The sequence below is a fragment of the Dryas octopetala genome, chromosome 3 (assembly GCF_963921425.1).
Source record: "Dryas octopetala chromosome 3, drDryOcto1.1, whole genome shotgun sequence".
Taxonomy (NCBI): Eukaryota; Viridiplantae; Streptophyta; class Magnoliopsida; order Rosales; family Rosaceae; genus Dryas; species Dryas octopetala.
In genome coordinates, this window is record NC_141368.1 from 285,888 (window position 1) to 301,507 (window position 15,620).

Genomic DNA, 15,620 nt, shown 5'->3' on the forward strand with positions numbered 1-15,620 from the left:
AGGAATAAAAAATACAAAAACAAAAATGAAGAATCAAAAGTAACTATCACACATCGTTTCCATTGCCCTGTTTTCTGTTCTCTGTTTCGCATTTGCAAGCAAGGGTTGTGGCTTTAAGCTCATTTTGGACTGACACTGGATTGAGCTCTAATGAATCTTTCAGTGTGCTCATGGCTGGCAACTTGAACTTCAGGATATGTCTCAGACAACCTTTTTAACTCCCCAGCCACTTGTTCCATTGTAGGCCTTTCTGCACCACTCAACTTGAGGCATCTCTTTGCAAGCTCTGCAACTGCTCTGACTTGTTCTCTGTTCCCCTCATTTATAACTAATTGTTGCGCAACAATCTGAAAGAGATCATTTTGTTCCATGGACAAAACGAAATGGGAAGTTATGATTCTTTGACCTTCTGGTCTATCAAAGGATATTGGCTTCTCTCCTGTTAACAGTTCTAACAAAACCACTCCAAAGCTATGGACATCACTCTTATCGGTCAATTGGCCGGTTCTAAGATACTCTGGGTCCAGATAACCAACTGTTCTCTGAACCAATGTGCTTATCTGCGATTCATTGACAGGAATTAACCTTGAAGGTCCAAAACCACAGACTTTGGCCTCCAAACCATCACTTAATAATATGTTGGAAGAGTTGACATTTCCATGAATGATTAATGGTTTTGAAGAGTCTTCTGCAGAAGAATGCAGATAAGCAAGAGCAGCTGCAGATTCTGAGGTTATCTTTAAAAGGATATCCCAGGGCAATGAACGTTGTCCATTGGTATAATGAATGTAGTTAAAAAGGGTCCCTTTAGAGGCAAGTTCGTAAACCAAAATGGGAGCTTCAGTCTCTAAACAGCAGCCCAAGAACTTCACCACATTTTGATGGTTGATTTGAGTAAGAGTAACAATTTCATTTATAAAACACTCCATTTGGCTCTCCTCCACGCCAAAAGTGTGACTCTTCTTATAATAGTCAGCACCTATCTCTAGCTCCTCAGCTGTAAAAATTTTTGTGCTTCCAATACCATTTGAATTAGCAATATGCTGCTCTACCAATAACCCTCCATTTTTCTGGAAGAATTTGGATTTGAGCTTGATGAACTTTTTTTTCTTCACACTGAAATAAACCCCAGATATCCCGAACAAAATAAATGAGCAACAAAATCCAAGACCTGCAAGGTTGCATTTGATTATATATGCACGTTTTCTAAAAATTCAAATTATTTATATTAAAAGTAGCGTAGTTATTAACTTATTATTCATTACAGTAGAGAATGGGATTACGTACATACCTAGAGTGAGCTTTGTGGGAAGGACTTTGTGTGGGATGTAGCCTCTGTTATTTTTCAACTGGTATTCCATTTTTGTAGGTGTGTCGATTGTGAGAGCATGTCGAGATTGTTTATAAGACTTATGAGGGACAGCATATCCTTTGTAGATTTGGGTTAACTTGGTGAGTGCGTCCGGTTGCGCACTGCTGATGTTTCCTACCATCAACATAGGAAAGAACAGCCTGCAGAATGGTGCACCAGCACCACTCATGCTTACAAACCAGAAAAACATAGCTGCAAAAGTTAGATTCCATCTTTTACTGTTGCGGTTCGCTATACTCTCTGCTTCATCGGTCACAAAAGAAATTAAATTGATGCCTTTGGGAATGGAGGAATAGCAACAACATCCAATACCAGGACAAGGCTCATCAGTGAAGGTACTGTTGATGTTGCATAACGACACACATTCGCTGGCCAATTTATTTGTCCCTCCCAAAAAACCAAAGGAGTCACAAGTACTACCTTTGACTGTGAACTTGTTTGCAGCATCCCAGATTAATGATCCACTACTTTTGGTGTTGCAGCTATAAGCGACAGAGTTATCTACGCGTACCTGCAGGTTTGAAGAAAGTTGTACCACCTTATCATTATCAAGATTACTTTTGCCTGAAAATGATTTTGGTGGGCTATAGGAATAAGTGCTGCAGTTTATGTCAAACCAGAACTCGCCCATAGAACATGATCCTTTTCTAATGCCAAATTTGTAGGGAACTGTGATATTCTCACTTTCTTTTTGGCACCTGGAATTGGGGTTAGCTTCTAATAATGCTGCAAACAAAAACAAGGTAAACAACCAAGAGAGCTTGTGCATCAAGTAATGCCGTAGTATCAGAATATTGATGCTTTCCATTTTTTCTTATGTTAACATATTCTTACTGATCTACTGGTTGAAGAGCAGTATATATGGACTTGGAAGAGTTGGGAATTGCATTGACCTGAAATCTTAAAACTGAAGTATTTCTGGTTTATAGAAGAGGGCTCAATGTATGACGAAATACAGCCTGCTCCTTCCTCATTTCTTCCTTTCACCCAGGGTTGACTCTCTAGCATTTTATTCGGAGGTCAAGGTTTAATTTTCTAATTGAGATTGAGATAGACTACTCATTCTACTATTTTTAGAGTTGAGGAAATAGCCTTTCACTTGTTGTTTATATTTGACTTATAATCTTTGCTATGTATTAATTATCACATGTATTTAGTATGTAAATCATAGTAGTGAAGAGCAGATTAGCACACTGTAGTTTCCTTCAAAGGCAAATCAAACTTTAGAAGAAAACTTCACCAACACACATGACATGATATTGCTTGATTGAAATTCAAGAAATGTGCCACCACCGAATATGCCACCTTGCCGAAGCTAGTGGTGGCTGTAATTGTATGCTCAACATAATCCGTAATTCCCTCGACCAATCTTTGATTCCATGGAATAAATTGTAGTAGTCTTTGAACTGGCCGGCATATACATTTCCTAAATATTGGCCTTAATTAATTATATGTTCCAAGAAATAAGATTATCATTTGCTAGACTTGTAATTGTTTGAAAATTTAATTATTTTCAGAGATTGCCTTAGTATTACTTGCTTTCTTCCAAAGGGTTTATCAAGACACTTTAGTCGAAGAAAAGAAAAAAGCTGCGATAACAATGGATATTATTGAAAACAACCCCTAATCTTACAAGCAAACATATGAAAAGGAAGAAACAAAAAATCACAAATTAGCTATATATTATATACACATCCTTTCCATTGCTCTGTTTTCTCATTCCAGACTCCATTTTGTCTCTAAGCAAGGGTTCTGACTTTAAGCTCGTTTTGGACCGACACTGGTTCCAGCTCTGGAGAACTTTTCAGTGTCATGGTCGTCAACTTGAACTAGGTAGGATTATACGTGTCAGATAACCTTTTCAACTCCCCAGCCACTTGTTCCATTGCTGGCCTTCCTGCACCACTCAACTTGAGGCATCTCTTTGCAAGCTCTGCGACTGCTCTGACTTGTTCTCTGTTTCCCTCATTAACTAATTGTGGCGCAACAATCTGAAAGAGGAGATTTTGTTCCATGGACAAAACAAAATGGGAAGTTATGATTCTTTGATCTTCTGGTCTATCAAAGGATATTGGCTTCTCCCCTGTTAAAAGTTCTAACAAAACCACCCCAAAGCTATAAACATCGCTCTTATCTGTCAATTGGCCTGTGCAAAAATACTCTGGGTCCAGATAACCAATTGTCCTCTGAGCCAATGTGCTTACCTGTGATTCATTAACAGGAGCTAAACGTGAAGGTCCAAAACCAGCGACTTTAGCCTCGAAACAATCATTTAATAATATGTTGGAAGAGTTGACATTTCCATGAATGATTAATGGTTTTGATGAATATGCTGCAGAAGAATGCAGATAAGCAAGAGCAGCTGCAGATTCTGAGGCTATCCTTAAAAGGGTATCCCAGGGCAATGAACTTTTTCCATTGGTATGATGAATGTAGTTAAAAAGGGTCCCCTTAGAGGCGAGTTCATAAACCAAAATGGGAGCTTCAGTCTCTAAACAGCAGCCCAAGAACTTCACCACATTTTGATGGTTAAGTTGAATGAGAGTGACAATCTTATTTATAAAACGCTCCATTTGGTCCTGTTCCGCTTCTTTAGTGTCTCGTGGACCAAAAATGTGACTCTCCTTATAACAGTCAATAGCCATCTCTAGCTCCTTGGTTGTAAAAATTTGTGTGCTTCCAATTCCATGTGAAGCAATATGCTGTTCTAACAATAACCCTCCATTTTTTTGGAAGAATTTGGATTTGAGCGTAATAAACTTATGTTTCTTCACACTGAAGTAAACCCCAGAGATCAGAAATAAGAAAGAAAAGCCAAGACCTGCAAGTTTACATTTAGATTTAAATATTTACGCACCTAGTCTAAGAATTTATCATATATTAAAAGTTGCATAGTAATTACCAATTAATTGTACTAGAGCAAGGGACTACATACCTAGAATGAACTTTACCGGAAAGTCTTTGATGTGTGGGATGTTACCTCTGCCATTTTTTATGTGGTGTTTCAGCTTTCTAAGAGAATAATGGGAAGTTTTGTCTCGACCTCTCATTAATTGATTAGTATACACCTGTGGTGAAGTTATTGTCCATTGCAGCATGAGCATTAGGGTACAATGTTCCAATTTTAGTGTAGCAGCTAAATGCGACTGAGTTATTTGCACGTACCTGGGTTGGAGAAAGTAGCACCACCTCATCCTCACGATTAATTTCGCCTGACAACCATTTTTTTGGTCTATAAGAAGTGCTACAGTTTATGTCAAACCACTCGCCTGTAGAAAATGGGCTATAGGATCCGGAAGTGCTACGTTTTTTGTCAAATGGGTTGGGATCTGTCAGATTCCTACATAATTCATTTTGGTTGCTGGGCTTGGTGTTGGCTTCTAATGCTGTCAACAAAAACAATGAAGCTAAGGTAAACCAAGAAAGGTTGTGCAAGAGATGCCGGCCTAGTATCAGAATCATGCTTTCCATTTTATCTTTGGTAATGGTTGAACACCCTTTTAACTAGCTACTTGGGAAGTGCTCTCTCAAGTCTCAACTGATTTAAGTGAAAGAAGGGGATCAATGTATTACCAAATACGACCTGCTCCTTCCTGGTTTCTTCCTTCCACGCGGCTTTGACTCTCTAGTATTCTATTCAGAAGCAAGGTTTAATTTTTTTAATTAAAATTTAGGCATAAATTCAATTTAAACACATAACTATATATATTATTTCAACGGAGTCCACAAACTTTCAAATATTTCAAATATACACCTGATTTATTATGTAAATTGAAAAATGAAATTTCATCCATCAATTTATTGAGAGATCAGTTAAATGTCAGCTTCATTTTTGCTAACGGAGATTAATTGACGACGTGACACCAACTCAACATACATTTCCTGCCAAATGAGCAACACATGTCCACTTGACACGGGCTCACACACCCATCACATCTTTCCCGCTCGTCGAACGCTCTCTTGACCATTTAGTCTCCAAAAAAATCACGTTTTCCCCCAAATTCGAATATAAATCTCTCACTTGTGTTCAATGAGCGAGAAATAGATGATGAGTTTGTAGACCCGTGTCAGGGGTTAGGTAGACCTGTGTCGCTCATTTGGCAGGAAATGAGTGACATGGGTCCACAAACTCTCTCTCTCTCTCTATTATTATTAAATTATGGGTCCGTGTCGCTCATTTGGCGGGAAATGTTTGCTGAAATAACGTCACGTCGCCAATTAATCCCGGTCAGCAAAAGTCAAGCTGTCATTTAACTGATCTCTCAACGAATCAATGGACATAAATTCATTTTTCAATTTAGATAATAGATCGGGTGTATATTTGAAATATTTTAAAGTTCATGGACCCCGTTGAAATAGCTTATATAGTTATGGGTCTAAATTGAATTTATGCCTAAAATTTATATATAATTTTCCTGTTCCTTCACACACAAAAAAATATATATATATAAATAAAAAGTTTTTTTTGCACTAATACCACTCAGACTATTGAGGGTGTGCACATTTACCACTCAAAAAAAAAATTTGACAATCAACCACCCATACTTTTACAAAGGTGACAATGTGACACCTACCATCCATTTCCATCAAACTTTGAATTTTCTGTTAACTCTAAGAGTATTTTCGTCAATCCATATAGTAGAGTATTTAAAATTAAAAAAAAATGATAATTCTAAATAGACCCACCCAATTTATTGACTTGACTCTACCAAGGAGTAAAATTTCGGTTACGGAAATTTTTGCGGAATTTCGATAAAATTAGACAAAAACGACGGAAATTACTATCAAAATATGAAAATTTTGAATGAAACTTGACCATATGTTTATTTAACATATTATCTTTTACATTCATAAAAACATTGAAAAAAACCATATTATATAAATAACACCTCAAATTTATTTATATTACAATATTAAATCATGAATTAAATAAGATGAATATAATGACAAATATTGTTAAATAAAAATGGTTCACTAATTAACAATTATATAAAAATGACATTTTTTTAAGGGATATAAATGTATTAGGGTTTAAAAACACACGGTCAAACGAAATCTCAAACCCTTTTTTTTCTTGAGGGGTTGGGTTGGGAGGTGGTGGTGGTGGGGGTGGGGTCGGGAGGGGTTGGGTTGGAGGGTTGGCTGGAGAGAGGGAAGAGAGAGAGAGAGTGGAAGGTGGAGAGGGGTAAAAAAGAAAAAGAGGAAGAAGAATTCATTTTTTTAATTTAGATTTTAGATGAAATATGTTTTTGAATGATTTTGTAGATGATAGATGCAGTCAAGGAGTAAAATTTCGGTTTCGAGGAAATTTTCGATGGAAATTTCGATTAAAATTTTGATTTCGACAAAATTAGACAAAAACGACGGAAATTACTATCAAAATACAGATTTTAAATGAAACTTGACTGTATGCTTATTTAACATATTATCTACTATATTTATAAAAAACATTGAAGAAATCAAATTATATAATAGGTTTCATGTGATATAAGGTGAATATAATGCGCACTGGAAGTAAATATTGTTAAAAAAATAAGTCACTAATTAATAATTATATAAATAATACCTCAAATGGGCCATAATAGAAGTACCATTCAGTCTCCACTTACTTTTGTACCTAAGCTTGTAAGCCAAAAATTTGATAATTTTGAGATTTCTAATTTTTATTATTATAAAAAATATGTTTTTTTTTTTAATAAAAAAACCACACATGGACAGTACACTTTTTATTTTCACTTTATTCTTTGCCAAGCTCCTGACTCCTGAATACTGATACTTTACTGTAAACCATTAGCCACTCATCAAAGTATTACAAGTAACACCCTTGAAAAGCATTGAGAATTACGAAATTACCCAGTGCCTGTGTTGGAGACCAAAGTGCCTTCACTGATCAGAACGCTGCCGGGAGTTGACCTCTGAGCGTAGTACTCGGCCAGAGCCGGCTGCGGCACTCCGTTCAAAGCTCGACACCTCGTCATGGGCGCAAGCACCACCCTGTAAAACCCAGCCTTGCGATGACGCCTCCGCCATTTTTTTCAATTGGGTTCAGAAGCCGATCTCAGATCGACGATTGAAGAGAGAGCTTTATAGCAAACAGTGGTACTGAAACGTCACCATCCCTGCGATGACTCTTGGTCCCAAAACCCAGCCTCCCTAAACCCAGAAATCTCAGCCATCGAAAATTTCGCCGAAATTTTGAGGTTTTCGGCGAAATTTTCGAAATTTCGGCGAAATATTCCGAAATCAAAACGAAAATTATATGGTATTGTGATAAAATTTCGCCCACTCCAAAAAACGAAATTTTCGGCGAAATTTTGCCGAAAATTTCGAAATTTTCCTCCTTGGATGCAGTTGAAATATTCTCTATAATTGAGTGTCTAAATTAAATTTTAGCCAAAAATAGAATATGTTTTTTTTTTTTTTGCCATTAAGAATAGATCAATAGAATATGTTAAATCAACTAAGAAAATATTAAGATGCAAAATACTAAGGAAATAACTAATAACTAAGAAAATAAGAAAAACATCAAAATGAAAAATTGGAAAGCAAAAGAAAATGAGATGAAGGAAATACAAAAAGAAAGGAAGGAGAGATAGGGGATGGATGGGTGGTGGGGGAATCGGTGTTGCTGGCGGTCGAAAAGAGGGGAGGGACGAATGGTTGGTGGTGCTGTTGTATCGGGTGGGTCCGGTGTTTTTTTTTTGTCTTTGTTGTTTGATTAATTGATTTTTTTTTTTTGCCAATGAATTTTATTTATTTTAAGTTTTGTAATTTAATTTTAAATTGATTTGTGTAAAATGATGATTCTAAAAAAAAATAAAAATTGATTATTGAAAAATATTTTTCACTAATTTTAGTTTTTAAAATTTTATCCAAAAACAAAATAATAAATTTGTTTTTCTTTAATATAAAATTGGATGTTAGGTGCCATATTGTCAACTTTGTAAAAAGTTAACGTGTCTTTTGAAAATGTGTGAACTGTGTAAAGATTATGACGATTAGACGTGACATCCATAATAAGGTAGTAGAATCTAGTATGTGAGAAGTGAGATTATGAGAGAGGGACTTGCCTTCTCCATTATTGGGGATGTGGCATCACCTCTCACTCACTCTCTCTCTCTCTCTACCTCTCTCTTTCTTTCTCTCTCACTCTCTCTCTCTTTGATGCCACATCCCCAATATAGGGATAGGCAAGTTATTTCCAGATTATGATAATGTATATTTATATGATATGGGACTAATGGTAGTGGACAACTGGACATGCTCATAGCTTCAGTGGCTGCTTTCCATCCATGACACGAGAATTAAAATTCTCAATTAATTATGTAAATCGTAGTAGTGAAGTGCACATTGATTAGCTCATCATAGTTTTCCTTCAAAAGCAAATCAAACTTTAATTTGAAGATGGGAAACTTCATCAACACACATTGATATTGTCTGGTCGATTTTCAAAAAATATGCCATAACAATACAGTAGTAAAAATAACTCCTTATTTTAGATGTAAATAAGGGGAGAATCACAAATTAATGTGTGATGGTTGTCAACTTGAACTAATTAGGATTGTATGTGTCAGACAACCTTTTCAACTCCCCAGCCACTTGTTCCATTGTTGGCCTTTCTGCACCACTCAACCTGAGGCATCGTGTCGCAAGCTCCGCAACTGCTCTGACTGGTTCTCTGTTTCCCTCATTTACCACAAGTGGCCCAACAATCTGAAAGAGACCATTTTGTTCCATTGACAAAACAAAATGCGAAGTTATGATTCTTTGGTTTTGTGGTCTATCAAAGGATATTGGCTTCTCCCCTGTTAAAAGTTCCAAGTTTCCAACAAAATTACTCCAAAGCTGTAAACATCACTCTTATCTGTCAATTGCCCGGTGCTAAGATACTCTGGGTCCAGATAACCAAGTGTCCTCTCAACCAATGTCCTTATCTGCGATTCATTAACAGGAACTAACCTTGAAGGTCCAAAACCACAGACTTTGGCCTCTAAACAATCACTTAATAATATGTTGGAAGAGTTAACATTTCCATGAATAATAAATGGTTTTGATGAATCTGCTGCAGAAGAATGGAGATAAGCAAGAGCAGCTGCAGATTCTGAGGCTATCTTTAAAAGGTTATCCCAAGGCAATGAACTTTTCCCATTGGTATGATGAATGTAGTCGAAAAGGGTCCCGTTGGAGACGAGTTCATAAACCAATATGGGAACTTCAGTCTCTAAACAGCAGCCCAGGAACTTCACCACATTTTGATGGTTGATTTGAGTAAGAGTGACTATTTCATGTATAAAACGCTCCATTCGGCCCTCCTCCACGCCAAAAATGTGACTCTTCTTATAATAGTCTGCACCTATCTCTAGCTCCATTACCATTCGATTTATTGTAATAAAAACCACTATTACTTGCCATGTCGATTGCTCTACAGCTAAACTTAACCCAGTTGCTTATAGAACATTTTTTTCCACTTGGGCCAAATGGGCAGGGAACTATGAATCTGTCTTCAAGCTTGGACTTGCCATCCAATAATGCTGATTCTGTCATCAAAAACAATAATGCCAAGCTCAACAACCATGAGAGCTTGTGCATTAACAGATGCCGTACTATCAGAATCATGCTTTCCATTCTTAACAGATTCACTATTCTTGCTCACTATCATGCTCTCCTCTACCTTTCTCCTTGAGTAGGGCCTAGGGGGAATTTATCTCTCAACTTCTCAACAGCTGAAATTCTGCTTTATTGAAGAGGCCGGCTCAGTGTATCAGTGTCTTGCTCCCTCCTTGTTTCCTCCTTCAATCGGCCTCCAATGTCTAGTATTTTATTCGGAGGTATACATCTATAGAGTTACGTTCACTTAGGTCATATCCTGTATTATTAAAATGCTCAATTTTATAGGTTTCAACATCTATATATATTGATAATATATTAAAATTGAGAACTAAGTAGAATCCAGATGGTTGATGATTATGAGGAGCATGCAAATTCAAGTGAAGGCTCGTAAAGATGAAGGCGGCGACATGTCTGTGTATGTGACTGTGTTTAAAGAGAGAAAGAGAGAAGAAGGACAGAAAGAAGAGTATGATCGAGAAAAGAATAATTATTCAAAAGGATTGTAACCCAGAGAAAGAACAAACAAAAAACAGTGAGAAGGTAGTTGGTAAGTAATTATTTTTTATTATTAGGTCTTACCAAGACCAAACTGAATCCTCTTAGAATGATTCCAGAATCTATATGATAGTACTGAAAAAATTTCCTACAATCTATCCATTAATGCGGTAGCACTGAGGGTAACTATTGATCATGATACATATTCCTTGAATCCCATAACAAGGATAACAGAGGTCAACTCTGGTTCTGTGTCCTAAAACTAAGTGGGGGAAAAGGAAGAAGAAGATTGTCCAGTACGCCGCAATAGCAGTATGCATAGTTCTTCTGTTGGCGAAATTACAAATCCAGAACGATCCATTTCAAGCAGGAAGCTTAAGCTCCTCGTGTTTCTTCCAGCTGAAGAAAAAAATCAGACAAGTTTGTTAGTAGGATCTAGGAACATACATAAGTTGATATCTACTGTTTGTTTCAAATACAAGTGTCATTTTCCAGCAGCAAACAATCATGTTTTAAACTGCAAACTGCACGCTATAAAGAAGCTGACAGTTGATTCAATCCATATCAATCCTGCTGCTTGTTACCAATGCGTATGGAAATGGAAACATATGTGTCACAAGACCAAGACCTTTGCTAGGTATTCCAACATGTTTCTTGTTCCACACAAGAAAAATAGTATAGACTAAAGTTACCTCTTAATATAGTAGTAGAAAAAGTCAGCATAAAGAGCAGTCTGAACTAGGCCTGAGATCCAAGCTGCATTTGGGAATTTGACAGGAAATTACTTATATCACTCTAAAATGGGCTAAAACATTATTAAGTGCAAGCTATAAAGAACTTACGTATCCAGCGAACTCTGTGGAGCTCTGTGAAGAAACGATAAATCCAATTGACAAGATATAGGGCTCGGTAAGCACTACAAAGTTACCAAACAAAATTGTCACCAGAGATAATCAGATGAAAAGAAATCCAAGAAACATAAACAAACTGAGATCCTTAGGATATCAGTAATTAAACAAAAGACTCATGTCAAGTATATGATGATTCTGTTAGGCTGCAAAAGATGGAAAAATCAAAGTTATCTATAGAACAGTATTATCATCATAACACTCACTGTCAGCACCATATATCTGTCCTGTAGTACTACTACCAAGTATATGAGGGTACTGTTATCCATATACCACTACTATCAAATTGTCTTCAAATAACCGAGTGACACCCTAGCAGCAAAATCATGGTTATGGGGGCCATGTAATAGTTACCAAGTCAATCCTATCTATGCACTCCCTTTGTTGCATAACAGAAAACAGCTCTCTGTTTCTCTGAAAAGATTCACAATTTCAAAACTGTTCCATAGAGTCAATGATCATGTATCAATTTGACATGTTCCCTATGATGGAAGGTAGAAGTGAATCTATAGTGCTCTTCAATTGCATAAAGAAATCACCATGTGCAAAGTGCTGGCAGGGAGGAGGGGAGTACAAATGATGCCACTTTCCAGTTTGATCCTAACTAGGAGTAATCAAGTTCCAGGGAAATCTTATCCCAGAAATTGAATAGAACAAAAGCAAATGCATTTATTCGTCAGTGGAGTGCATACATACCCAAGAAGAAAAACGTAGTTTCCAGTTAAGTTGTCAATGTTTCTTGACCTCTGCAGTAATACCAATTGCGGTAAGATTGCTACAGCTTCAAGATATATTGAAAATGCCCACAGAACCTGTTACAATAGATCAGGTTCCAATCAGATTCAAGGGCATAAAGTGATAACAAATAGCATAAGAAAGAGGAGATCTTCAGTGATGTGGAAGAATGTTTGCAATTTTAAAGGATATAATGGTTTTAACTCAAATAGATTAAAGGGGAACTGAGGAAGAGAAAAACAAAGGCATGAATGCCATGTACCTCCATTACAGTAAAAGCATGGGGAACCAGAAGAGCCAGCACGAAGCATACAAGGATCAGATAGTAATGTCTGAAAGTATCTTGATCCTTGTTGTATGTTTGCTTCACTACTTTATGGTACCTCATGTACCAGACCGTGGCAAAAGAAGTTCCAATAAAGATTAGCTTCACTAATGTGTTATAGAGAGAGTAATACTTCACAACCAAGTCAAGGTATCGAGTAAGAAAGACCAAGGAATACAGTTCTTGAGTTTTGAGTGAAATTCCTGGTACAAGTGAAGTATTATTAGACTTAAGAGTGGCATGTAATAGGATCAAAGCCTTTCATGTTTTGAGCACCACTAAACAAGGCACTTTAATAGTTAAATAATTTTTGAAGTCTGAATCTGCGGAGTTTAGTCAAAAGAATTCAATAACAAGACCATTTTATGCTATAAATATCTATGCAAACTTTAAGAATGGGAAATCTGCAAAAGTAGCAACATATAATCAATCACTAACTTAAAGAATGACAAATGGTTTAGGGAGATGGGGTGTATGATTCTGGTTTAAATGTCCACTTGCCATATATATGGTATGCTATTTCGTCAAACTCTCTATCTTGACCACACATTTAAGCAAGAATCCATTTCACTCCGGGCCCTTACTTCTAGAAGAAATTATAACTAAATAAGCAACATGAAGGAATGATTTTAAGAAAAAATATGAATTAGCAATAATAAAAACAATTTGAAAGAAAACGGAACTTTTTGTAATAGTGGGTGATAGCTCAATGGACAAAATACACGCTATCGATACAAAGAACAGCTTAGCCCCCAACCAACACCCAGGGAACATCATTCTCTCAAAGAGATAAAAAGAATCCACTCGCCATTTCAAGCCTTAATCAAAGCCAAACCCAGCGAACTGGCCCCGAAAACCCAAACCACGATCATTCACCCTTCCAATAGGTACAAATTCTTAACGAAACGAGCAACAATCAATTATCATACAATGAAAAATGAGAAGAAAAAAAAACAAAAATAGGATTCAGAATCAAAGTTTCAACATAATTGATTATTTGATTACTCCGGGTTCAGTAATTCATTCACAACTGCCACAATAATCTCATGCCAAGCACTAACTCTCACACAAGCATTACATCAAACATGCTTGGAACAAAAAGGACATACAAGGAATAAGAGAAAAAGTACTGACCAATTCATACCTGCACAAGATTTGGTGGTGCGGATCTTAAGGAACAGAACCAGTAAGCTCACGAGGTGGGTTATGTCCCCTGCCAACCTAAACACATTCATGATTATTATGCACTCAGTTTCTTCTCTAAACTCTTCGTTTCCTTTCGTCGATTTCTTTGCTTCTTTTCAGTTTTTTCTTCCTTCTTGGTTTTGGTTTTGCTTCAGTAGACTTCTCGTTGGTTCAAGGTTGACCACTTGTAATGCACGCGCCTTTATAGAACGTGAGCATTGACTTCCCGTAGCTCTTTGGGATGAATTTATCGTCTTTGGCACGGTCTTTGCCAAAAAAAAAAAAAACAGAATACATATTTCGTCTGCTCTCTGCTCCTCTTCCTATACCTACCATTCCCTGCTTGGGTAGAGTTGGTTTTCTTTGACCAAAAAAAAAAGAGTTGGTTTTCTTTTGCTCATGGGCTTGGGCCCACTAAGACATTTAAGAGACCAAGAAGAACAAACCATGGAAACTCAGGGAGATTGAACTGCCAGAAACTCCAACAAGAAAAAGCAAAAGAAGAATATATAGACATGCAAAGACTGAAGCAGAAACGAAGAAAAGAAAAATATTGAAAAAGTACTAAATCACAGAAACTAAAGAGCAAAAATTTATCACAAGTATGATGAAAATGCAATTAAAGGCAAGGGCTTTATAGTTATCAAAGCTGGGCTTTATCCTTGGATTCCACGAGATGCAATGCAGGTGTAATTGTAAATTTTGACAAAAAAAAAAAAAACAAAGATGTAATTGTAACGGGAACGGGCCCGGCCCAATAGAGCTCAGAGCATGGATGGACCAGATTTAAACATGGTGAAGTCTGCAGCCCATAAACCCAAGTACATATGTCGAAATCATCAACCATTCGATCAGATAGTAGATTAGTAGATTAGTAAATCCAACGGTCATAAGTAAGACTCATAAAATAAGAAAAAGTGCTTACCATATGCACACCTCACTTTCTCTCACTATACACCTCTCTCTTTGAATTTAAAATTTAAAATTTTAACCCACTATAAAAAGACCATAAATAACAAAAATAAAAAATAAAATAAAAGAAAACACCAAGGTTTTCCTGATCCACCCCTGGCCCTTACCCTTGTAATTTTATTTTCCTAAATAAATTAGTTATTAATTTTATTATTGTGTACAATTCCGACCTAAGTACCTGCTTCCTGACTTTCCCATTTAAAAATGAACCAATTTATTTTAAAGTAAATAATTTTAAAATTCATTTTACAACCTTTAATGATCAATAAACTCATATAAAATATTTCAATGACAAATAAGTTCACCTTTTGACAAATAAACCCACATTATACATTATAACAACTCACGTGTTTTTAGTGCAGAGTGCTCGCCACCTCGCCGAGCGCTCATCGTGATTTTTTTTTCTTTGAAATTGGGTAGATTATGGTGACAATTAGTAACAATTTTTTTACATTATATCGTAAGTGGATGTGACTTCATAATCTTGAATTTTGTATACTATGTTCATTTTATTAGTTTTTGATATATTTATGTAAGAAAAGATATAAAATATATCAATAAGTATTATTTTTAGGCTCAACTACATTTACATCCACCAATTATAGGGTCCATTTTAAGTTGATCCACGAATTATAAAATATTTCAAATTTTCCCATTAACTATAGGGTTCATTTCAAGTTGGTCCACAAACTAACAAAAAACATACAGAATGGTATACAAAATCGAGTTGACAAAAAAATCGAACCGAACCGGATTATTTATATATTTTATATTATATAAAAGTTATATATATTGAATAGAAAAATGTAAGGTGTTTTTTGCACATGCTAGAATTCGAATCCATGACCTTATGAGGAGAGTCAAAGTATGAATTCCCTCTACACCACTTATGAAATTCAAGTACATGCAATATATTTATAGGCTTACTGATACTTGAAATATAATAATTTATAAAAGTAAATATATTTTATATATCATTCCTTTTTTTTTAGATATTATTTTAGGTCTCGGTTTAAAT

The 15,620-nt window shown here is 36.0% G+C and overlaps 3 protein-coding genes and 1 pseudogene across 3 annotated transcripts; all 4 read right to left on the minus strand.

Annotated features, from left to right (window-relative positions):
* Nucleotides 1-119: 119 nt before the first annotated feature.
* On the minus strand, nt 120-2,180 carry LOC147289093 (wall-associated receptor kinase 2-like). The gene is made up of 2 exons (XM_086234752.1): nt 1,292-2,180; nt 120-1,171 (listed from the first exon to the last, which is right to left on the minus strand). Exons 1-2 carry the CDS (start codon nt 2,178-2,180, stop codon nt 120-122), a joined length of 1,941 nt encoding a protein of 646 aa, XP_086090878.1.
* A 782-nt stretch (nt 2,181-2,962) lies between these two features.
* On the minus strand, nt 2,963-4,878 carry LOC147289094 (putative wall-associated receptor kinase-like 16). The gene is made up of 3 exons (XM_086236476.1): nt 4,538-4,878; nt 4,308-4,440; nt 2,963-4,193 (listed from the first exon to the last, which is right to left on the minus strand). The coding sequence occupies exons 1-3, from the start codon at nt 4,841-4,843 to the stop codon at nt 3,202-3,204; spliced, it is 1,431 nt and encodes a 476-aa protein (XP_086092602.1). The 5' UTR covers nt 4,844-4,878; the 3' UTR covers nt 2,963-3,201.
* Nucleotides 4,879-8,867: 3,989 nt separating this feature from the next.
* LOC147289095 (wall-associated receptor kinase 5 pseudogene) lies at nt 8,868-9,741 on the minus strand (annotated as a pseudogene).
* Nucleotides 9,742-10,505: 764 nt separating this feature from the next.
* Nucleotides 10,506-14,170, minus strand: LOC147289096 (ER lumen protein-retaining receptor-like). The gene is made up of 6 exons (XM_086236477.1): nt 13,590-14,170; nt 12,383-12,648; nt 12,082-12,197; nt 11,320-11,393; nt 11,170-11,233; nt 10,506-10,876 (listed from the first exon to the last, which is right to left on the minus strand). The coding sequence occupies exons 1-6, from the start codon at nt 13,678-13,680 to the stop codon at nt 10,840-10,842; spliced, it is 648 nt and encodes a 215-aa protein (XP_086092603.1). The 5' UTR covers nt 13,681-14,170; the 3' UTR covers nt 10,506-10,839.
* Nucleotides 14,171-15,620: the final 1,450 nt, after the last annotated feature.

Excerpts from the sequence above, each read along its gene's own strand:
- LOC147289094 (XM_086236476.1), bottom strand. The coding sequence starts at position 4,843 with ATGGAAAGCATGATTCTGATACTAGGCCGGCATCTCTTGCACAACCTT. Across the intron at positions 4,441-4,537 it reads TGCTACTTTCTCCAACCCAG|GTGTATACTAATCAATTAAT; the intron begins GTACGTGCAAAT and ends ACTTCACCACAG. Across the intron at positions 4,194-4,307 it reads TCCGGTAAAGTTCATTCTAG|GTCTTGGCTTTTCTTTCTTA; the intron begins GTATGTAGTCCC and ends GTAAACTTGCAG.
- LOC147289096 (XM_086236477.1), bottom strand. The coding sequence starts at position 13,680 with ATGAATGTGTTTAGGTTGGCAGGGGACATAACCCACCTCGTGAGCTTA. Across the intron at positions 12,649-13,589 it reads CACCACCAAATCTTGTGCAG|GAATTTCACTCAAAACTCAA; the intron begins GTATGAATTGGT and ends CACTTGTACCAG. Across the intron at positions 10,877-11,169 it reads TTCTACTACTATATTAAGAG|CTGGAAGAAACACGAGGAGC; the intron begins GTAACTTTAGTC and ends TTTTTTCTTCAG.
- LOC147289093 (XM_086234752.1), bottom strand. The coding sequence starts at position 2,180 with ATGGAAAGCATCAATATTCTGATACTACGGCATTACTTGATGCACAAG. Across the intron at positions 1,172-1,291 it reads TCCCACAAAGCTCACTCTAG|GTCTTGGATTTTGTTGCTCA; the intron begins GTATGTACGTAA and ends GCAACCTTGCAG.